The 23,396-nt window shown below is 59.3% G+C and overlaps 1 protein-coding gene and 1 long non-coding RNA gene across 3 annotated transcripts in view; one reads left to right on the top strand and one right to left on the bottom strand.

Annotated features, from left to right (window-relative positions):
* SEZ6L (seizure related 6 homolog like) overlaps window positions 1-23,396 on the bottom strand; it is a 40,712-nt gene that overhangs the window by 14,797 nt on the left and 2,519 nt on the right. For both annotated transcript variants that reach the window (XM_066978963.1, XM_066978962.1), the window contains exons 2-3: window positions 1,757-2,434; window positions 1,339-1,472 (exon numbers count right to left, since the gene is read on the bottom strand). In XM_066978963.1, the coding sequence (XP_066835064.1) occupies window positions 1,339-1,472; window positions 1,757-2,434 (812 nt within the window). The remainder of the gene's footprint in view (window positions 1-1,338; window positions 1,473-1,756; window positions 2,435-23,396) is intronic.
* LOC125183978 (uncharacterized) lies at window positions 3,859-15,415 on the top strand. Its single transcript, XR_007166922.2, has 4 exons — window positions 3,859-4,548; window positions 6,473-9,436; window positions 11,660-11,802; window positions 12,823-15,415. It is a non-coding gene; the product is annotated as an uncharacterized lncRNA (long non-coding RNA).

The following is a 23,396-nucleotide window of genomic DNA, read 5'->3' on the forward strand; positions in this document are numbered from 1 at the left end:
AGCCTCAGAAGCAGCAGCAAAACAAAATGTGAGGCTCGGGGGGCGGGGAGGCTAATTTTACGCTCCATTAGAATCTCAGCTTACAACGGGAGCAAGGTCAGGAGCGGTGTCACCCGGTGGGTTATGGACAGCAGCGAGTTTACAGCGGCGCAGGCTGTCCCTAGCACCCTGAGGATTTGGGGAGGCAGGGTTACTGCCACGGGGAAGTGGCTGAGACATGCACAAATGGCAGTGCCTGGCCCCATGCCACCACCATCGCTGCACCGTGCCGCTGGGACCTGGGTAATGTCCCCACTGGGGCTCGACCCGTGGCCACGGCCGCACCACGAGGTCAGCCCCTCGCGTGTGCCAGCCGAGGGGGCGGCACGGACCAGCTCGCTGGAACTGCCGCTCTTTTTAACGCCCGTGCTTGGCTACACAGATTAAAAGTTAATGCATTTTAATTGGATACAAATTGTGACATGGGGAGAACACAGGAACAACAAAAGACGGCAGAGCAGAGCACAGAGCCTGAACCAACGGTGTCTGAAACGTGCCGAGGGTGCTTGGCGGCTTCCCCTGCCCCTCCACGCTGCTCCCCAGCACCCCCCCAGCCTCCTCCAGGCTTTAAGGCATTTGCACAGCGCCTGCTGGGGGGGCCTTGCTGATGGTGTGCCGCAGCTGCATGCTCTGCACTCCCCCGAAAACCAGCCCGTAGCATTTACAGACCCCTTCCCAAGTAAACGTAGCCCTGGTTCCCCAGCTCAGCACGCAGTCTGCACGGTGTGCAACGCCTGCTTGCATGGTGTGCAACGCCCATTTGCACGGTGTGCAATGCCCGTTTGCATGGTGTGCAACGCCTGTTTGCATGGTGTGCAATGCCCGTTTGCATGGTGTGCAACGCCCGTTTGCATGGTGTGCGATGCCTGCTTGCACACGTGGTTTCACTGCCAGCCATCAGGCACGTGGCCCCGCACCAGGGCAGGAGTTTCTCAGAGCCTGTCTGAGCAATGCTGGCTGGGGAGGGGACGTGTCGGCCGCGCTGCTTCGCCCCTTCCCACGAGGGCTGAGCGTCTCTTTTGCAGATCGCCTGGCAGCACCTCATTGCTAAATTAATTGTATGGCATTTTAGCGCTTTGATCATAGCTGACGTTCAGGATGTACCAGTTCCCTCGTACAGTTTATTTATTACAGAGCCTAAGAAAACTATCTATTTTTTTCTCCAGGATGGGCACTTTTAGCAAGCACAGGAGCCCAGGGTGGCTGTGCCTGCTCCTGCCCACAGCCCGCTGAGCCTTTCCTGCCCTGGTGCAGGGGGGCCGAGCCGTGGTGACCCCCCCCCCCCGACGCACTTCTCACCTGCAGCTCCACGCCGTAGCCCGTGTAGACGGTGACGTTGTAGGTGCACTCCAGGTAGCTGTGCAGGGGCAGCGGGGGGTAGTCGGTGGAGTCGATGTAGCCCTCGGGGTCATAGAAGCTCACGCTGCAGCGGACTGGGGGGGGGGGACGCGCGTCAGACACTGCCCTGGGGGCCAGGCTGGCCCCGCCAGCAGCATGCACCCACCCCACCTCTTTTTGAGTGGAAAACCACTGCTAAGGAAGCAACCCTTCTCACCGGAGGCGCTCGGGCACTTCTGCAGGGCAGCTTTTGGGGAAACCCACGCCCCCGAAGCGCGGAAGGTTCCAGGTGGCCCCAGGACGCCAGTGAGCAGAGCTGCCCCCCGCCGCTGCTGGAACCCCCCCGAACCCCCAGCACAGCTTCCCCGTGCCAGTTTACCCGGGGTGGGCTCCGTGGTTATGACGGTGGTGGTGATGATGGTGGAGGTGGTGGTTTCTTGGCTCTCCTCCAGCGTGGAGCCGTTCCCCTCGCTCTCCGCGCTGTCCGTGCGGCCAACAGCAGCCCCCGTGGGAGCCGCGGTCGGGGCCGTGCCGGCATCACTGGGGCCGCTGGGGAAGGGACGAGCGGCCGCCGGCGGCAGGGTGGACGGGGAGATCTGCAGCACGGGGCGGCTGGTCGGGTCCCGGCCCCCCCAGGGCAGCTCGGGAGGGCTCAGCCTCGGTGCGTCCCCCCCAGCCGCTGCCTCTGCCGGCTCCTGGGAGGAAACGGGGAGCCTGGAGCCTGGCACGCTCACAGCCTTGGGGGGCCCCGGCAGGGTGGGCTTGGGCTTCAGGTGCTTCCTGGCTGCGTTTGCTTGCTTTGGAGCCGGCAGCTTTTTCTTGACAGTTTGTTTTGCATCAGCCCCGGGGGCGGCAGCGGGTGCCGGGGGGACGTGGCTCCGCGTGGGCAGCGTGGGTGCCTCTGCCGCCGGCTCAGCGCCGTCCTCCGCCGGGGGCAGCAGGTTGAGGGCTGCGCCGTGCCCCGGCCCCCCGGCGCTGCCCACCGCCTCGTCCGCCGGCTGCTCCGCGCCTGGGGGGTCAGGGCTGGCGGGGAGCAGCGCTGCCTCCGGCCTGCCGTCTGCAAAAGAGGGGGGGGAAAGTGGGAATTCGGCGATTCTGGGCATGAAATTACAGCTGTGCCTGCGGCACAAAATCAGCCCCCCAGAGAGCGGCGGCTGATTGAAAGCCCGCTGCTCTCCCAAACGTGCTTATTACGGGGAAGCAGTAATGAACCTGTGCTGATTCCCTGAAAGCTGGCTTTCTGCTGGGACTTGGTGGCCTTATCGTGCCGTTTCAGAGCTGCTATTTGGTCTCTTTATCTAGAGGTCAGCTGTTCAGAGAGGTTTGCTCGCTCACGCTGAGTTTGTTTCTCTGCCTGGCCGCTACGAAAAGCCTTTATTTTTGCAATTGCCATCAGCAAATACGGTTATTTCAGAGCCTGATTAGCCCGCGGCTCTTCCCTATTGTCTTCCCCCCGCCGCTGCCTGATGGAGGACAGACACGACCGCCTTCCTCCAGCCCCCCACACCAAAGCACCGTCCGGGCCTGCGAAGCCGCTCCTCGGGCAGGGGCAAAGCCGCGTGCGGGAGGTGAGGGCAGGCAGAGCCGTGCCACCGCCGCTGCCTGGCCGGGGAGCTAACTGCCTGAAACGCGGACGTCTGCCCCACCGGTGGGTCTGGCTGGGCTGCAGCCCACAGTGGGAAATAAGCTCTGAGCAGCACCGTGGCTCCGCGAGGTGCTGCAGGAAGCCAGCAGAAGCCGAGCGGCGACATTTCCCATGGAAACTGCAGTTGCCAGGGGATGCGCGCAACGCGATGGGGAGGATGTGCTCGGGCTCCTGAGGGCAGCGCCAAGGGGACACGGGGGCAGCGAGGCTCCGGAGCCCAAAGGGGCAGCGAGTGCAAACCCAGGGAGGTCAAACCCCAGCAGCGGGGCCGCCCGGGGACGTGCAGCCTGGGGTGTAAGCGGGGGTGAAGGTTCTGCCCCCACAGCCCCGTGCCCTGCCCCAGCTGTCCTCCGGGAAGGCACGGTGATCCTCTGGCTCACCCCGGGCATTTCGTCGCAATTGCTATTGCAGTGTCTTCAGACAAAAGCACAACACTTACGTTTAAATTTAACCTGATTTTCTGCATTTCAGGTTCCAGCAATTAGGGTAGGACCGGCATGGAAAGGAAGAAAGGAGCTTTTTGGTGTGAGACCAAGAATGTGGGGACACTTCAGGGTTATTACCACGGGTGGGTGCAGTTTCCCCAGAGTTCAGCCACCATTAACATCGCCTGGTGACTTTAATGCCTTTGAAAGTTTGCTTCTGATGTGTTAGGGCTGCTGGTGCTGTGCTGGCAGCACCAGCACCGGGGCAGAGCAGGACAGCGCGGTCCTGCCGGCTGGTGGCAGTGCTGGCAGCGTGGAGCACCGCGGGGCACCATCGGCGTCTCGTGGCAGCCGGTGGCATGGGCACCAGGACAGGATCAGCACCAGGACCAGGCACCAGGACAGGATCAGCAGAGCACGGGGAAGCCGGCGGGTGCCGACGAGCCTCAGCCCGGCTCTGGGCAGGGCTTGCCCGCAGTGCTGCCCGGGCTGCAGGAGCCTGAGCTGCTCCTGCCCGTGCCACGATGCCTGGAGCACAAGCCCCGCCAGCCTTGCTCCTCCCTGCCCGCCCCGAGGATTTCACCAGGAGGACGCCTGACGGGGAAGAAAGTTGCAGGGACCTTAAACCCGCCGCGGCGGTGACGCTGCAGAGCGCGCGGCGGAGCTGCTTGTTATGCTGTTCATGATCCTCCGGCTGCTCTGCAGCTCCCCCAGCCTGTTTGTTCCAGCCATCTGTTGCCTCTCATTATATATTTAAGTGCTGATCCTGGAAACACTCGGGTACCCGCTCTGCTTTCCGCAGAGGTGCGCGCTCACGCAGAGGTGACTTGCATGTGGAAAGCTCAGTCCCTACTTCCCTGGACTTGCTGGATCGGGGCCTTTGCAGGGCTCGGGCTCATGCACTGCAAGGTGTCAGCACCCACCCGGCTGGACCAGGGACACCAGGCATTGTCACCTGCACACAGGCCAAGGAGAAAAGGGACCCGCAGCGGCAATGGGGTGGCAGGGTCTGGCCCTGAACATCCCAGTGGTCCCTGCCACCCCCCTTTGCCACCAAGCAATCGTTTCTCTTGCTGAGGCTTGCGCAGGGGTAAGCAGCAGGTAGGTGGTCAGCGGGATGCTCTGCGGCAAGAGCAGCCCGGTGCCAGCAGGGGAGGCACCGTGCAGCGGGGGGAACATCCCCAGCTGTGTAACGGGGCGGCTGGGGCCTGCGGGGCAGGCACGCAGACACGGGCAGCTTGGGCAGGGGCAAATGGCCCATGGAAAGTTGACTTTGCTTGGTCTTCTGCTAACCAAAGCAGTTTGTGGTGAGAGCCAAGGGTCCAAAGGTAAGAGAACACAACAAAGAACAGCAAGGGCTGGGAGAGCTATCCTGAAGGATGGAGTTTCTGAAATCCAGCCTTGAAAGGCAGGAGAGGTGCTTCTGAGGTGCAGTGAGCTAACAGCAGCAGCCAGGGGCGTTCCCCACCACAGCCCATGGGCTCCCTGCTCACCTGGCAGGGGCAGGCGCTCCCCAGGGCACTGCCCCCATGGCCCCCAGGCCACTCCTGCCCCCAGGGGGTGCAGAGCCCCTTGCAGGGGCTGCTGGTGCTGCCCCGGGACGGGGGGGGGGTGCCAGTGCCTGCCCCAAGCCCCAAGCCCCAGCCACACCGCAGCCGGCCCCAGCCACCGAGAGCTTTCTCCCCGCTCCTGTTATGCTTTCCACGACTTAAAATATTAATTCCTTAATTAGCAGTGGTTCAGCAAATTCATTAGCCAATTCCCTTAGCACATTAGGAGACATTTCACACACGTCGTCTGCAGCCACTGACTTGTGTCAGCTCTGAATCACGCCCCGTCTCCCCCGGGGCTGGGTGCCACGGTCCCCATGGGCGCTGCTGGGCCCTGCACCCTCCCCTCGCTGCTCCGTGCTCCCCTCCTCATCCCGTTACGGGCTGGTGTTGGTGTCAGGGCGAGACGGGCACCCTGCAGCTGCTCTGCCCTGGCAGCTCTGCCGGGCTCTCCTCTGCTTCCAGCGTCCCCCCCTGGTCCATGGATGGGACTCGCTGCTGGTGGCTGCTCCGGCCGCGGCTCTGCCCGGTGGCCCGTGCTCGGCAGCGGGTTCTCCTTTACGGGACAGGATGGGGTTGTCAGACAAGGAAGAGGCCGCTGGCCCCAGGACGCAGATGGAGGGGGCCTCTGGCAGGGGGACACGGCGGGACAGCCGCGGTGTTCCCGCAGGAACCTGCACCCTTGAAGTCGCCGCGTTAGCAGAAGCAGCAGGAAGCGTCCCCAGGTTATTTGCCGTGTGCTCTTCGATTCTTAATGGATGTCGCCGTTAAGCCGTATTTTATGCTTTCAGAAAGTTGACTAATTTCTTATTAGATCCTTTGCCAGGATGCATTTAAACAGTTCTGTCCTTAACAAAGCATGAAATAAAACACTCTGTGTAGCAGCTCCGTAATGAGATACTTAACAGGCTTTAGTTTGTAAAGGGCAAATGCGTATTTCAGGGAAGCAAATGCCGGCCGGGCTGAAGGGGGGAGATGAAGATGTGGGGGGGCTCTGGAGTCCCTGACGAATTAGGGCATCCTCCTCACTACAAGAAAGAGCAGTAACTAACGATGCCAACTCCTGAGCGCATAGCCTCCAAGCCAGCGCCGCGCTCCGGCACGTCCCCGGGGTGCAGGGGCCAGCTGGGCACGGGGCACAGGTTGGCCTGGGCATCCCCACACCTCATTCCCACCGGCATCTCCGGGTTTGCTGCCTGCAGAAGCCCCCCCTGGGGGCAAGAAGCACGGCTCTGAGCCCTGCCAGCCCCGCCAGCTCTGTCTGGGGTGTCCTGGGCCACATGGGCTCAATGTCTGACTGCTGGTGCAGCACATCTCCTCTGCCCTTGCAGGGCCCTGCGACAGTTTCCACCTGAACTCCGCATTACAGCCTTTTAGATGATGTGTTTGAGCAAGTATTTACAGGAAAAAAAAATATTAAGCTTGCAACTTATGCAAGAAATCTGCTTTTCCCCTTGTGCTTTCGGTCTCTGCAGCCACCACCAGCACGGGCTGAGGCTGTCTGATGTCCCCTGGGTGCTGCAGGATGCCCGTGCCCCTTGCCAGCTGGGAGGCCGGGCTGCGGAGGGGAGGAGCAGCAGGAACCTGCCCGGCTGCCGAAATCCCTTCAGCTCTGCACAATCGATCCGGAGATACCGAGCTGGTGGAAGAGACATGATCGTGTTTGACCTTGATCTAATCTGCTAAACCAGCTCTGCAGAAAGCAGAGCTATCGCAGCGTACAAGGGTTTATGTTGTCACCGGCTCAGTAACGCCCCGGAGGTGGCTGGAGGCTGGGAGGGATGCTCGGAGCCCCGGCAGCGCTTGCAGACGGCCCCGGCAGCCTCCCTGCCCTGGGCACCCTGCTCGCAGGGCACCAGCCGCCTGCCCAGCCAGGGCGGTTTTGTCTCGCGCTTTTGAAGACGTTTGTTTTTCCTGCTGCTCAGAAATAAACCTGCTTTCTGTGCACACGCAGCGACAGATTTCAGGTCGTGGCCTTGGAATTTGCTTTGATGGCCCAAATGAGTGAAATGTCACGTATTAAGCAAAGCAGTGAATGAGATTGTAAGTCCTGGCAACTGAAAAAAACCTAATTAAATGCGAGCCAAAGCTCTCCCCTTTGCCACGATTTCATTTACTACCAGCTCTCGCTCTCCATAAAAGTGAAGCAGCCCTTTCAGCGCTCCCTCACGAAGAGCAGCCTGCACGTGCTGTTCACAAACCAAGGACACATGGATCCCCCGTGTCCCAGCCGGGGTGGCAGGTCCGTGTCCCGCGGCCGGCGGTGGCACGCGCCTGTGCGCTGCTGGAGCCGCGCCGCGCCGCAGAGAGCGGGGAAATCTGATTGCTGCCAGGATCTCAGCTGGAGGGGCTTAGAGGAATTAGGGAACTGCAAAAGCTTGATAAAAGGATGCTGAAATAATCATAAGGCACTCATTTTGCTGCTGTGCTCCTGAAAGAGCTAAACCGTGAGTAGCTGTATCGCCGGGTTCCCATTACTAATACTGATGCTATCGCTGCCTGGCTGCGCGCGCCCCTTCCCAGGCTGCCAGAGGACTGCGGCTTGATTGCTCGAGTTCAGGAGCTGTCGTCCTCAAGGTTTTAGTGAGCTGATTATACCAGAAGCCCTGAGAAGCTTACACGGATGCTGTTAACGATGCTGCTCAGACCCCACGCTCTGTGCGCCGGGCTGGGGGATTGATGGGGCGCTCAGTCTGCAGGCAGCGGGTCTGCACAGGGTGTCCTGCACAAGCCCGTGCCCAAGTGCCAGGAATGGTCCTGCACCCCAGTGCACCCCAGTGCACCCCAGCACTCCCCAGTGAACCCCAGCATACCTCAGTGCACCCCGGCCTCTGCATGCCCCAGCCCCTGCAGAGCTCCCCGGGAAGCAGCCGAGTCCCCCCAGGAGGGGAGGATCGCCGGGCCCTGTGGCTGGGGACGGAGGGGGAAGGTGGCTGCAGCTCCCGCGGGGAAAAGCCAGCCCTTGCCCTTGCCCTTGCCCTTCCCAGCTTTCCGGCTTTTTCTTGAGGGGTTCCTTGGCTTTGCCCAGCAAGGACCACGCTCTGAGCACTGCCAGCACCATTCTCACTCACACGGTCAGATTTCCTGTGCATTGCAATGCTTCAGACGCACACACTGCTGATTAAATCCCAAATATCCTTCTTCCACAAGTTCATGTAGGGCTGGTCCTTATCTCAAATGGAAGCGGGGCATCGAGGAGCATCCCCTGATGCAACCCCTTGCCCGTGTTGCTGGAGGGCAGCACGGGTGGGAAGGAGCACGTTGTGATCCTGGGGGCTGCCACCCCGTGCCCACCTCCAGCGAGCACCGCGGAGGTTTCACCGTCACAGAGAAGAGAAAAAGACAGCTTGAGTGTGAAGCAGGGATCTGAAAAAAAGCAGGTGGGGTCCATCAAAACACGCCGGTGTGATGGCTTGGAAACGTTTTGGTTTGGTTTCAAGTCTTAAAACATTTTTGCCTTAAATCTTGAAGAGCAGAAAAAGCTGAATCAAAACAGTCTTTCATTTTCAAAATGTCAAAACTGAATGATACCGCCTGGATATCCAACAGGAAATGTGAAACCTGCTCTCTCCCGCAGTTACTATTTCAGCAAATTAAGTTTTCCAGTGGAAAAAGAAGTTTCCTTAGCATCCTGACAGTTCAACTTATAAGCAAATAAAATAGTAGCAATCTAATCATCAGTGAGTCATACATGTGGGAGCGCAGATAACTCAGCCAGAGGAGTATCTGCCCCTCGCATCGTGTGGTTCTGATCCAGCGTCATGCGCAAAGGCTATTTTGTGCGGCAGCGAGCCGGTGAGCAGGGACGGGAAGGCTTCGAGATGGGCTTCATCCAAATGTTCATATCGCAATCAGAGAAAATAGAAAATAATTCTCCTATGGCTTGATCTACAGCCAAGAAATGAGCTGCGGCACAGCCGGGGGCTCGGAGCGAGCCGCGGGGTGCCGGAGGTCAGGATTCGCTGCGGTTATCGGGAGTCGGGACAACAAAACCCCCCGACCTGCAGCCCCCCGGGCGGGTGCTGAGGCTGGTGCAGCACCTCTGCTGCCCGACGTGCTGCCACCCCGCAGCTCGGGGCTGTGCTGGCCCTGCCGGCTGCCAGACAGGGCCGTGGTCCCCCGGGGACCGCCGCACGCCACCGGGGCTCGGGTGGCCCCGAGGGGCTTCGGAGCGGCTTTAGGTTGATGGTGAATTAGCCATGCGCAGGGGCTTATTTATGCTCGTAGCACTGTGGTCTGAATATTTCATTTTAAAATTTACATCTGTGTCACTAGCAACGCTCAAATAAGGTTGCCATGGAAACCGCTCATTACAGGCAGAGGATGCTGGCGGCGCGGGGCGGTGGCAGAGCGCCGTGGCCAGGGAGGGCACGAGGACACGGACCTGGCTTCCCTGTGCCGTGGCAGCTCCGTGCTGCCGGTCTGTCCTGCGACCACAGGTGAAATGCAACGTGCAGGGAAAGCAGCACGTTGGGAAGGCAGGGCTCGGCGGGGTGCTGGGGTCCTCCGTGTCCGCAGAGGTGCTGAGCTGGTCCCTACAGACTCCTGTGCCCGTGTCCCTGGGACATCACGTCCCCACGTCCCTGGGACACCACATCCCCAAAACCCTGGGACACCACGTCCCCACGTCCCTGGGACATCACGTCCCCACATACCTGGGACACCACATCCCCAAAACCCTGGGACACCACGTCCCCACGTCCCTGGGACACCACGTCCCCACAGCAGGGAGCGAGCGGCAGAGCTGACCCCAGCTCCTCACCCAAGAGGGGCTGCGGCCGCATCCAGTGGCGGGGCAGGGAAGTGAGGGAGGGCTGGGAGGCTGCAGCTCTTCGGGTCAGAAAGCTGCAGAGCCAGATAAACGGCACCTGAGAAGCGTCAAGAAGAAAATGGGGTGGTGGCAGGAGGATGCTACTGGACGAGGTGCTGGAGAGCTGATGCTGGGGATGAGGGGGGCCGCGGGGGCACCGGCATTGTTCGGGTGCTCCAAGCAGGGAACAGGAGCAGGTGAAGGATGCTGCGGCCACGCGCAGGCTGACAGCTGCAAGAAATCCCGTTCTGAAAGCACTTGGCCTCAGCTCCGGGCTGAAAGGGGCCGAAAAGCCCCGAGGCCTGGCCGTGGGCGAGCAGGGGTTGTGGCAGGGGTTGCTCAGGGGGTGGGGAACATTTTGGCAATGAAACGCTCGTCCAAAAACCCGCTTTAACAGGGGCTATGTACTGCTTGTGCCTGATTTGCTTTACCGCAACAAATACACGAATTAAACTTGCAAACCTCTCCCCCCATGCTCCGGAGAAGCTTGTAACTGCTCTAACGATCCGCGGCCGCCTGACAGATGCCTGGAAATTATACACTTCTCCCAGCTATGAGGAAAATGGATTTTCCTCCCCAGTGCTGCTTCATGGAGCTGGAATCGATACGACTTTGACTCGCAGGCATTTGTTTTGGCCACGCCAGCTCCCGCGGCTCCGGGGGCACTTTGTGACGCTGCAGCCGCTGCCTGCGGTCCCCGTGTCCCCGCGGACCAGCCACGGGCACCCCTCGCCCGTGGTGGCAGGGTGGTGGCACGGAGAATTTCCCCTTCCTAGGGCCGGGCCTCACCCGGTGCAACCAGAAGGCTCCCCGCAGGGTCACCCTGCCCACAAAACCTCCACGCTCAGAGGTGTGCCCCAGGCTGGCCCCTTGCAGCCCCACCACCATGGGACGGGACCTGCCCGGCCCCACACGACCCCCCCCGTGTCACTGCCCCCCTGCGCCCCCAGGTCGCTCACGCAGGGCAGGGGGCGAGGGCAGCGCGATGCGGTGCCGGGGTGCTGGTTCCCCAGCGCCGGCCCGCAGGGATGAAATGGAGCATTCTGGCAGCCTTTCAGGCTACAAATTGAACTGGGGGAAGAGAAGCTCCTTCTTTCTCAACTAATCATCCAGCCTAGTCATCTATATCAGGGTATAAAATTAAATGGGTTCCTAAAGAGAGAGTATATTTAGATACAAAAAGCCCATTCTAGTCAGCTATCTGAGACTAAAATAATTAATCTTCCATCACTATTAAGATGTGCTGTAGCAGATCCTGGGAAGCGAGTGCTGCGATTAACCCTTCGGGAGCAGGTCAGCCCTGCTGAACCACAGCTCAGCTTGCCCCAGCCACGCTCAGCTTCACCCCCGCACAGGGCACACCGGTCCTCTGCCCCTGCAGCCCCTACCGCAGAGCCGTGGTGGTCCTGGGACCCTCCTGAGCTGCCCCACACCGGGAAGGGTCCATACAGCACAGCCAGAAGGGCTTTGCCCCAAAAGCTCTGATGTCCCCAAGGCGCTGGGAGCAGGGTGCCAGACAGGGGCTGTCCATGTGTCCCTTGGCATCCCTCTGTTCAGAGCACCCACGGTGCTGGGCAGTGACCTGGTGGCCACCTTCCCCTGTCCCCTGCTCCCCCCACCGTTGCTTGTGTCCCCTGTCAGCCTCATCCTGGCCCTGGCACGCGTGGCACTGGGCACAGCAGCGCTGCACCGACAACCCTCTGGGTTAGCTGAACCCGCCTGTGTCCGGGCACTGCTGGGAAACAATCACAAACACACAGCCCTAAAACAGCTGGGACACAAAGTTTAGTCTAATTATAACAAATGACTATTTCTCTGCGTAGTTATAAATCATTCATGCTCTCACTCCCAGGCGGTCACATCCGCGGATTATCCGACTATTCAGAATCTCCTGATTTTGTTCTACCTGTCTGGAGCGCGTTCGCTGCTTGGTTTGATTTGATTTCCACTCCGGAAAAGAAAATACGAAATGACAACGCAGCGTTAGGGACCCAGGTGAGCAGAACCGCCCCACGCTCCTCGCCGCAACACCGCAGCCTCGCGAAGGGCTCCTGCCGGAGCTGAGGGCACAGCTCCGTGCGCCGCAGGGCGCGGGGTACAGCCGAGCTGCCTTGGCCAGAGCTGCCTGGCAAGATTTGTATTTCTTTCGCAGCACGGAACAGGAATCCAAATGTGGATCCCGTCCAAGCTGCCGAGAGCAGAACAGACAGGCGGCAACCTCGGGGGGCTCAGGTGGCTCAGGGGGCTGCTGGCAGCGCTGTGTGCCTGCCCGTGGGGGGCTCGGGGCACCCCGAGGCAGCTCTGCTGGGCAGGGCAAGCAGGGGCTGGCCGGGGGAAGGCTGCAGGGGGGTGGCCCTGGGGTGCGGGGGCTTCTCCCACCCCCAGGCTGTGCCCACCTGCATGCCCCTGCCTCCCTGGGGACAAAGCGGGGCTCTGCTCCATCACTTTTCTGGGTGTCGAGGTGGCTCTGTCCCGCTGCACAGGGGTGCTTGTGTCGTCCCCCCCCTTACCTGCCCCTGGGGCACAAACTTTCCCCGAGAAATGCCGTTGTTTGCGTTCCCTCCCCTCTCAGAGGCCGTGCAGAACCTCCCCGCCTGCTGGCTGTCACTGCCTGCTGCCCTTGAAAAGACCCCTGGTGCACTCCTCCGAAATTACGCGGCTCTGGCGCCTAATGATTCCTGACAGATTGCGAACAGTCCCGCTGCTCGCAGTCAGGAAGGCAGGAAAAGTGTTGGGTTACTGATGGCTGTGGTTATCGCAGTTATTGGGCCGCATCGATTACGGGGCTGCCGGAGCTCCGGAGGCCGCCAGCACCGGGGCAGGGCCCAGCACCCCCAGCCCCGTGCCGGTGCCAGGCCCGGCACAGCAGCGGCATCGCCGGCACGAGGCGGCCCACGGGGCAGGGACAGGGCACGTGCTGCTCCCAAACACTGTTTGTCAGCTTGAAACCCCACGGGGGAGACGTGATGCACTTTGTTAGAGTCACCTCCTTCGCCACTTGGCATTTTCCCTCAGAGGAAAGCAACAAAGCACGTCAGCTGCCTGTTCCTCGCCGTGTCACGGCAGTTTGGGATCTGGCTGCACCCCTGTTCCCTCGTCTCATCCAGCACAGCGCGGCTCAGCTCACAGCAGCACCGCAGCACCCGGAGCGCCCAGCACCACTGTGCCACGGATGGGGCCGTGCCCCGCGAGCTGCCTGGGTAGCTGTCCCGGCAAAGCCCCAACCTCCAGAAACGAGCCTGTCTTTAGAAAAGGTTTGGCTAAAGAAATCTAAATTTCAATCTTTTTATTTTGCTTTTTTTCCCGTAAAAAGGCATTCCTCCTGCTGGAGGCAGAGCAGCAGCTCTGGGCTGGCAGGGGGGGCTTCACCCTGCCCTGCCCCGCACGGGGACGGGGCCCCCAGCCCACCCCGGGGCCACCACACCGGGCAGGCGGGCGGCAGCTGCTGCTGCTCCCCACCTTCCTTCACTTCAGTGGCACTGCTTCTTATAAAATTAATTGTCAGCTGTATCAGTCATCGGTGAGCTGTGTTTTAAGTACGGCCTGGCAGAACTAATTCCATTTCTGCACTGTGTCTTGCTGGATGATGATAACCTATGTACGGCTTCTCCCACAGAGCCTAACGACGAGCCGTTGCACTTTATTTTAATTAATACGGATAGCAAAGATATTTCCATTAGCCGTCGCAGCGTCAGCCAAGAAGCAGGGTCCTCCTGCGTGGTGGCAGAGTGGCGGTACCCTCCCCGCCGGAGGCGCAGTGCAGCCCCACGGCACGGCCCCACAGCAAGGCTGCACCCTGACCCAGCCCTGCCCTGCCCGGCAGAGGCATCGGTGCAGCTCCGGGGCGCAGCGTGGCGAGGGCAGCACCGCATCCCTTCTGAGTGAGGAGAGGGGATGCGGCAGCCCTGGGCGCTGCGCCCTGCCCTGCAGAATTCAGCCTGTGCCCGGGGCTCAGCAGCTGGGTGGCACTTGGGAGGCTGGCCCAAGAGTGCTCCCGTCCCAGCCCTTCCGCTCCCAACACCGGTCTGTGGGTCCGTGCTGAATTGCCATGGCACAGAGAAGCTGCTTGCGCCTGCACAGTCGCGGTCCCAGTGGCAGTCAAGCCGTGCTGGACGAGCCCCTGCCCAGCCCCGCTGCCCCAGCAGTGAGGCAGCCTCAGGGGAGCCGCACTGCGGTGCAATGCTGCACCACACCGCACGGCACCGCATGGCACCGCACCCCATCACGCCACGCCGCACGCCTCTTGCACCTTTGCAAACGCACCACAAGCCTTCGGGTGACCTTGGTGCAAAGAGCCATGCCGGGGCAGGCCATGGCGGCCATCCGCTGGGTCCCCCACTTCCCAGGGACAGCTCCGTGTCCTGCCAGCCTGGCTCTTCGGGGAGGGGGCTGCTGCAAGCTCCGCACCCACACGCGCTCAGAGTTTCCTACCAGCCCGGTACCGGTGACATTACCCGTCAGATCTTGGTAAATATTAATCTAGGCATGCTGCTCCATAGGAGCAGCCCCCAGGGCTGTGGGGGAGTGCGGAGGCTGCGGGGCTCCCTCGGTGCCCACCAGGTGAGTTCTGTGGGGCCGGCCTTGGGGCCAGGCAGCGAGCGTGCTCTGAAACAAAGGACTTCTCGGTGGCCTCCTCCCTCCGATACAGGAGGACATGCAATTATAAGGCATGATAGTAATTTCTGAGATTTGGAACAATTAAACTGGCTCCCTGGTATTTCTGACGAAAGCAGTCCCTTATTCCCCAAGGAAGTAAAAGCCTTCCTTGACCTCTGCTCTATTATTCCGTCTGATTGATCTTAATTATAACAGAAAGGATAATGATAGCCTTTGTGGGGGTGCAAGTACATCGGGAACAAAGATGACAAGCTCTTTGTTGAGAGCGCGAGCGCACCAGGGCATAGATGGCAGGCACGGCCGCTCGGAGCAGCCCCTGCGCCCTGCTGACGAGCCTCCCCCTGCTAACGAGCCTCCCGGAGCTCAGCAGCTCCACGTGCCCCGCGAGCCATCACGCAAGACCAGCGCCTGGCCCTCCGCTCGCGGTGCTGCTGCCAGGCCTCTGCTCGCCCCCAGGAGCCCCCATGCTCCCCCGGAATGCCAAGCTGGGGCGAGAAGGCTCTCGTAAAGGGGCAAAGCAGACTTGGTGCTCCCCGGTGGCAGAGAGCAGAGCCCTTCCCTCCGGCAGCACCCACAGCAGCACACCTTGCCCTGCCCGTGCCGTGCGCCCCCGCGCCCCCATCCCACCCAGGTGAGCAGTCCGGGGGGCTCGGGAACGCATCTCCCTCCCTCTCCCCCAGCAGCTCCATACACAGAAGATCAGGAAACAAAATACGTAAACAATTGCTTGTTTTGTTCATTAATCACAGCTGGATTGATTTAAGTGTGAAAGCTCTTATATGCTGGCCCTCGAGGTTGCTCCCAAAGCCATGCCTTGTGCGAGCAGTGCCTGGTGTGTTGGGGGGTGCAGCAGGAGCAGGGCTGGCCCCTGGGTCCCTGCAGGAGGGCAGCGTGGGGGCTCCTCAGGGGCAGCTTTCCAGCTTGCAGCTTTTCTGCTCCCTTCGAAACGAGGATTTGGCAGGTGCCTGACACCGCAGGTTGCTTTACTGCTCCTGTTCTGGGAGAGACCACCACCAACCGAGCCCATCCGCAAATGCTTTGATACCTGAATCGACATGCAGAGGGGGCTTCGTCAGATGTTCCTCGTGTTTTCCTGCATGACACGTATGTCGTATCGCTTGTGCATGTTTCCTGGCTATATCGTTATTTTTGACACACCCTGCTGACTGGGAAACGCAGTGAGAAAATACCTGACTCTGTTCTTCCCAGCAGGTAACAAATCAGCGAATTATAAAAAACCAGTGTGTGGTCCAGCCTGAGTACGTTTCTTTCCTACTACTGCTATTGTTTATGTTCCTACAGGGTAATAGTTGCTTTTAATGTACTTTTGATAGCAGAATAGTATGATTAAGATTGATTTCACAGATACATCTATCTGTTTTTAAGGGTTGTCTCTGACACACGATTGGGAATGCTCAAGGGATGACCGGCAGCTGCCGAAGTGGATCTGGGCCGCCCCTATGTGAGGACAGCCCTCAGGTGCCGCTCTTCACGCTGGCAGCACTGTGTTTAACCCAGGCAGCTGATACCAGGACTCAGAGCCCACCGTCTGCCCCCCGCAAGGCGCTCAGTGTCTCCCCAGCCCTCACCCCCTGGGGACGGTCGCATCCTGCACCCGCCGCTGCAGGAGAGCCGCAGCCCAGGCAGGGTTCCTGGAGCAGCAGCCGGTGAGGGGCAGCGGGGCTGAGCGCAGCGGGCCGGGGCTGGTGCTGGCTGTGCACGTGAAACCCAGCAGCTGACTTCGTGGGAGCAGCAACCGGAGCAGGAAGAGCGGCAGTAGGTTCAACACAGACTCATAACTTGTGCTTTCTGCCGGCAAACGCTCTGGACTGCAGCTGGGAACGGTGCCAGGGGGACTCAGGAAGGAATCTTTCAGAGCTGAATGTCTTTTTCAGAGCAGACTCTAACTCTGGGCTCATAATCCTGAATTCAAGCAGACTGTTGCCTTTGCTATTCTTTCAGGCTCTTTGTTTTGATCAAAGAGGCAATGCTGTATAATTTAAGAAAGACTTTGCTTGCGAGGCCGGTTTGATGCATGTGGAGCAGCAATGTGGAAAAATACAGCCCTTGCCCGTGGAAGCCAGCTTGGATAATTTGAGTCACTTGAGGAGATGTTATTTGCCGTGACTCAATTCGATTTGTGCGGCTGGGTGACAATGTACCGACGCGCGGTAATGAAGTGCAGCCCCCCTGCTCCGCACCCTGATGCCGGAGCAGCTTCCACGGCACGGCCCCAATGCCTGGGGAGGGCTGGGGGGCATGGAAACCTCTGCCTCCGGGGCAGGAGCAGGCAGCAGAAGGCTGAAAGCAGCCAGCACTTGGTGATGCCCAGCAGAGCTGCTCTGGTTGCACCAGGCGGGTCCCTGCCAGGAGACGTGGTGGCCTCTGCCCGCGATGCTGGGGAGCAGCTGCGGCGTGACGGGGGGCTGCAGCCTGCCTCGCGCTGCAGACACTCTAGAAAAGCCCCGGCTAGAGGGATGGGAACGCTTCTGAATGTAGATGCTGCAGAAGACATTTTGCACTGGAAAAAAAACGAAAGGATGTGCCTCTGGGGGGAACAGGCTAATCCTCCCATGTGTCACTGTCAGGAGAACATTAGGCTGTAGCTGTAAGGGCTCCTGTTTTGTTGCACCCTTCCCTCCCTACCTTTCCTAATGAATTCCAAGAAAGCTTCAATGCATTCTTAAATGGGAAACGCCGCGCTATGTCCTTCACAGCCGTCTACACAATAAAGACAGCCATTTCACCGCTGGCAGGCATGGGCTCCTCTGTGGGCTGGAAACAAAAGCTGAAAAGAAGCCTTTATATTTTTTTTTGATCAGATAGCTTGAAAAGTTTGCTTTTAATTGAAATTGCCTCACTGATTTCATCTAAAAGTCTGCTATAAACCCCCTTCTGGGAGAGCAGCTCCAGCTCCTCACCAACGAGATGGCTGCACGGATCCTGCGCCGCCTCCCGCGGGAGGAGCGGCTCCGAGGGCCCAGGAGCAGCAGTAACCCTCGTCCTTCAGGATGCGGCGCTCAGTTTGGAGACCCGAAGCAGGTTTCTCTCTCCACGCAGTGAGCAGTGCTGTTGCCCATCACGCTGGTGAATGGCAGGGAGGCAGGGCTCTGCCTGCAGCATCCCGCCGAGCCCCTGTCCCCCCGCATCCATCCTTGTACAACTGTGCCAAGGAGGGTCAGATTCGGTGCCGGGCCGCGGACACCCGTGCAGCATGCCAACCGGCCCCACGGGACCCGCAGCACCCACGGGCACCTCGTGCCCGCCGATGCGGTGGCTGCGGTGCTGCTCCTTGCGTCTCCTCTGCCCGCTCCGGGCATGTGCGCGAAGAAACTACTTTGAATTTCCTTTTTGAAGGAACGAATGAGGAAGAAAAACTATCAGGGGAAATTTATTTTGGGACAACTCTGAATACAGCACAAAGACAAATTGAAATATTTCCCTGTAACAGCGCAGGCTGGGGACGGAGTCTCGGATAAAAATAAAGTGGGATGCAACAGCACCTTTCCAATGGCATTAGCCCCATTCATCTCCCGGACGATGCCGCAGCCGTTTCGCTGGCAGCGTACAAAGGCATTAGGAGTTACGTTTTCCTTCGCTATTTCTCAACTATATTTATGCTGTGAGATGTTTGTGGAGGTACATTGTGTGCCTCGGGCAGAGGATTAATTCCAAACTGTCACCTCGCTTTTTGATGGGTTTGTAAATTCTGCTCTGTTGATTTGTGCTCTCAGTAAATTGATAAAATCCTCTTCCTACAACCTAATACACCATTTAGAGCTCGCCGGGGCTTTAGACCCCATGGGCTAACGTGTTTATGTAAATATAGTGTCCAACAGCAATTTTGTAAGTGCTGCGTGGATAATCTGGATGGGTGATAAGGGGCAAAGGGAACGAAGCTTTTGGTCAGGGTTTGGTGCGCTTTGGCAAGCCGGGCTCCCACCCCACACCCTTGGGTGCCGGCTGCCCAGGGGTGCAGCAGCAGCGTGGTGCAAGCCGAGGGGCTCCCGTGTCCCACGGCCACCCGGGACAGGTGTCTGCTCCCAGCAGCAACGCAGACCCTGCCTCACCTGCAGCTTTTGGCTACGGGCAAGGAAAAGCTCTGGGAAGGAGGTGCTGGGGGCCGGGGTTTGGGGTGGCTTTGCAGACAGGTGGCTGCTTCAGGGATCTGACCCTCTGCACCAGAGCTGACCAGCCTTGGTGGTGCTGGGAACCATCTGGTGGTGCTGGGGCATGGTCTGGCGGTGCTGGGAACCATCTGACATCTCGGGATGCTCTTGGGGTTGAGAGCAGAGCTCTGCGTCCCACCCCAGGGGACCCACAGAGCAGGAGCACGTCTCAGCAGAGGGGCAGGCAAGCTAATGCCCTGGGACAAGGGATCAGATCTGTAACCACTGCTAGCATCATTTACCTGATTTTAATTCCTTCCCCTGTTTCTACCCGGTGTAAAGGGGGAAAAACTGGAGGTGTGTCCAAGTGGCGATCTGACAAGCTGCACTCGCAGAGCTCCTCGTTGCAGTCAGGATGATGCTGACGTGCTGGGAACTCGGGGAGGCCTTTAGGGATGGCACAAGAGCGGTCTTTCCATTTAGGGACTCGGTATCTTGGCAAATGGAAGTTTATGGCTGTCAGGAATAGTCCGTTTTTTACTGAAATTGACTTTAAATCATCATCAGAAAACGCAAGCCCAATGCCTGTGCATTGTCAGGGAGCCCCATTGTCAGGGGGAAGAGCTGTAGGGCTGCAGGAGTGCGGTGGAAGGGATATCAGAAATGATTTTCTCCTGTATTGTCCCCCAGCCGCCGATCTACTAGAGATGAAGGATCTCATCCACCAAATGTTGACATGCTCCATTAATCCACCCTAAAAAGTCAGATGGAGATTCTCCCTTGAATTTTAAATATTTTCCGCCATTCTGACTAGCTCTGAAATCACCCCGAATTACCTTATTTCCTGAATGTTCTTTCACTGCCCCCGCGTTATTCCCATTCCATTATGCCTGGATGCTCGGACTAATTTACTGCCTTTATCAGCTCACTGCATTGCTCGCAGAACTACGCCAGCCCCAACAGCGACTGCTGCGAGACCTTTGGGGAGCCCCCCCCTGCCGCCCCCTCTCCTTCCTCGCCCTGGGGCTCCTGCAGCAGACTCACCCCGGTGCCCCGATGTGCCCAGCCCCGCGGCAGCCCCCCAGTCACGGCGGCACCGAGCACTTCCCAGCGCCCCGACCGTCCCCTCCCGGTCCCGGGCCCTGCTCCTGGCCCAGGACGTGCGCTCGTGCGAGACGGGCAGACGTGGCAGCCCTTTTGCTGCGCGGATCGCACGGCTCCAGGATCAGCCCCGCACATTTTCCTTCTGTCACAGTTTGAATTTTTGGATGCTTTCGCATTTGGCACCGAATTTCCTTTCTAGACGAAAGCTTTGCATTTCGAATCACACCTCCAGGGCTGCCTGTCCTGGCCAGGCTGCCTGCGCGCTGCCTCCTGCTGCCAGGAGCCGGCTTTCGGCTGCATAAGGCTCCATCGAACCTTCCTCGCGCAGCCATCTGGCTGGGTTTCATCCTGCCCTTTTCCTTTCTGTGCTCCTTGCTCTTCCGGAGAAGCTGCGGAGCCAAGCCCCCGACCTGACTTGCTGACATCGTTCGGCCTTTCCAGGGGCTGAGCGGAAGCCTGGCTCCCGGCCAGAGCCTTTCTACTGCAGACGGTGGGAGTGTGAGGTCAGGAAAATGGAGAAAAGTCTGGACGAACCTGTGCTCGTCCCTGCCCCGCGCAGAGCTGGGAGCTCTGGGCAGAATCTCCTTGCTTTGAACCAGAAAAGCTCCAGGCTCAGGCAGCACTCGGGTCCCATGGGGTCAGCCGCTGTTACGGCCCATAACCAGTGAAAGGAGGAGGAAAAGAAAAAAAAAATAAAATTGCTGTGTCTGGGCTCTGCTCTGTCCGCTGCAGGCCAGGGTTTGGGCCGCCTGGCGAGATTCTTGCTTCTGCAAACCAGTGCAACTCCGCCGGCTTTAGCGGCGTGATGTTAATTCACAGCAACACGCATCGGAGGATTTGCTATCCCACATCCACGTCAGTTAAGGAAGACGCTGGACCAGAAATAGTCTCCTCTGGAAATAGCAGGAGGAACGTCCCCTCCCTTCCTGCGCCAGCCACAGCCCCCCATACCTGAAAGTCCTGCAGTTTCGTGCTGATCGCCCTCACCCCTTTCCCAGGGCCCCTTGGAGGACCCCCCCCCCAGCAATTTGGGAGGGGTGCAGGCACGGACCGGGGCTGTGCAGTCAGCACGGAGCCCGGCTGCTGATGCCAGTGGGAGGTGAGCAGTGCCCATTGCAATGCCCGCAGGGAGCAGAGGGACCGGGAGCTGCAGACCCTGGGGACAAGAGGCCAAGCTGGGACCATCGGGGAACATGAAGCAAGTCAGGGACTGGTGGCGAGGACCTCCCCTAATTTGTGAAATCCCCACGGCTGAAGTCTGTGAGGGAAGGGAGCCGGGCTGCCCAGGGGTCGCTGCATGGCTCAGAAGTTCGGTGTTTCTCTTCTCCACCCTCCCAGCGGCACAGCTCCTGCAGCAACCCCGCCGACGAAGCAGCAGCATGGGGGCAGCCCACGAGCAGCGCTGCTGTCTTTGCAAGAGCAGCAGAAATGTGGGGCTGGGCTGCTGGAGCTGCCCCAGCTCTGCTCCCGGCCCGGTGAGGCTGCAGGAGGCAGGAGGCACAGCGTCACCGGGGCATGACAGGGCTGCTCCCCTGGGCCCTGCACCACCAGCCTTAACATCCTTAACAACCGGGCTATTAGCAAGCTGCAACACCAGACAGGCATCCGGCAGCCTCTCCTGGAAATAAAGGACACTTTCCGTTAGCATCTCGGTGGAAAAGGGCTGCTGCTGCAAAGCCTTTCTCCCTCCTTTCATCCCGGCTGATGCAGGCTGGGGTGGGCTCAGGGCTGCAGAGTGAGCAGCTGAGGGCCGGCACCGTACGGGTGTCCCCAGTGCACCTGGTCCGTGCGTCACCACGTGCTCGCCAGCACGAACACTGAGCTTGGGAAGCAGGCTCTTCTGGGAAGGGCCCTGGAAAGCCACGTAAGGTGGCTGCGAGCAGCAGCTGAACCGCGCGAACCTGAGTCAGAGCGACACGAAATCCCCCCTGGCCCCACGGCAGCCTGCCCAGCGCCATCATCCCTTCGCTTCTTCCTTCCCACCACCTCCGCTCTCCAGGTGCAGCGAATAACCGAGCTCTCCACGCCACCAGGACCCCGCGCTAAGAGCCTCAGCACCCCCTTCCACTGGTGCTCCTGCTGTCCCGAGCACCACGTGCCTGGCGGCCCCAGCGCTACAGACGCAGCACCAGCTCAGCACTGAATTCAGCAATTTCATACTCCTGACAAGAGGGCAAATGCATCCTGATGGACTGGAAAATTGGAAAGCTACTGCTCATGCTTTATTTTCTATAGGCATCTACCCAAACTCCCGCAAGATACATTTATTGGCAGGCTCCAGTTCCAGCCATGTAACTGCGTGTTATGCTAATTAAAATATAGCCTGTGTTTTGTAACAGGATTTCCTTGGAGCATACTTTACTGTTCAGTAATCACTCTCAAATATTTGAAAAATAAAATCCCATCAAGTAAATAACTTTTGGATGGCTCACGGTAGGTTCCTTGTTTTCCAGAACCCCACTGGAACTGGCAGTGCTCATCACCATGACAGAGGATGTAAAACACGCTGATCTGTAAGGCTGCTTGTAGTCTAGATCAAAAGCTGCATGGTATTTAATCATACAGAGCACATTTCATTAAAAAAGAAAATCTGTTTGTACCAAAGGGGATAGAAAAGTGGCACGGAGCTCAGTTCTGTCCCTGAATATCCCCACTGACCAGCTCTGCCCCTACAGAAGGAGGTGGCATTGTCCCCCCATCCATTTTTAACACCCGTGTATAACATAAACACAGTGATGCCTTGCCACACCTCGTGTGTACTGGCTCATCCGTATCTTAGTGTCTATTAATTCCTGAACCTAGCAGAAGCTGACTTACAGCCACAGTGGCTGGGTTACGCACTGATATGCTCTGCACTTCCCTTTTTACAGCGTTTGCTTTTATGAGACCTATACGAGGCATTCTGTACGGCAGGTGAGCACACTTTGCTGAATTAATCCACAGACTGCATCTTCGGGCCCTAATACTTCCATCACATTCCTCACTCAATGAGGAATGCATAGAAAAAGTCATTCGTAACGCTGTAAAATCCAGAGAGTGCACATTTTACGTAGCATCTTTATGCGTTCATGGTAGCTAAAACACGGGAGAAGTAGAGGGCTGAGATGTTAATTCGATTGTATTGCTGCCGCTCCAGACTCTCCCTGTTCTTTCTGTTAAGCAGCAGAGAAGAAAGAAGAGGCAATGACTATGGCCGCTGACACCTCCCCGTGCCTCCACTCCCGCTCTCTGCGGCCCCGCAGCCCGCGGCAGGCTGGGCGCACGCTGTTATCTCCTTCCTTGCGACGGCGCCGCTTGGGGTGCTGCTGGTTGCAGAGGGAGCACGCCGCGAACTTGTTGCAGACCGCGCTCGGCGCTTCTCGCCGCCGGACATGCCGATTTCTGGGCGCATCCTCCCGCAGCGCTGCCCTCGTCCCGCGGCCGGGAGCCGCCGTGCCCTGCCGCTCTGCCGCGACAGCCGTGCACGAACGGGCTGAAGGGGATGAGGAGGGCAAGTGGGGGGGGGGGCACAGCGGAGCCTGGCACTCAGCGCCCCCCCCCCGGTGCTCAGCACCTCCCTCCAGTGCTCAGCACCCCCCTTCTGGTGCTTCTGCTCAGGATCCACGGGTTCTGCTGTGGTCCACCGGGGGTTTTGCTGCTCTGCTTGTGGCCTCTGCGTCACCAGCATCACCTGCGCCACGGTGCTGGGGGTCCCCTGGGGGCCCCACAGGACGGAGCAGCAGCATTCCTGGCCCCCAGCTCCCCCAAACCTCAACCCCT

This window comes from Anser cygnoides, chromosome 17 (assembly GCF_040182565.1).
Source record: "Anser cygnoides isolate HZ-2024a breed goose chromosome 17, Taihu_goose_T2T_genome, whole genome shotgun sequence".
Lineage (NCBI taxonomy): Eukaryota > Metazoa > Chordata > Aves > Anseriformes > Anatidae > Anser > Anser cygnoides.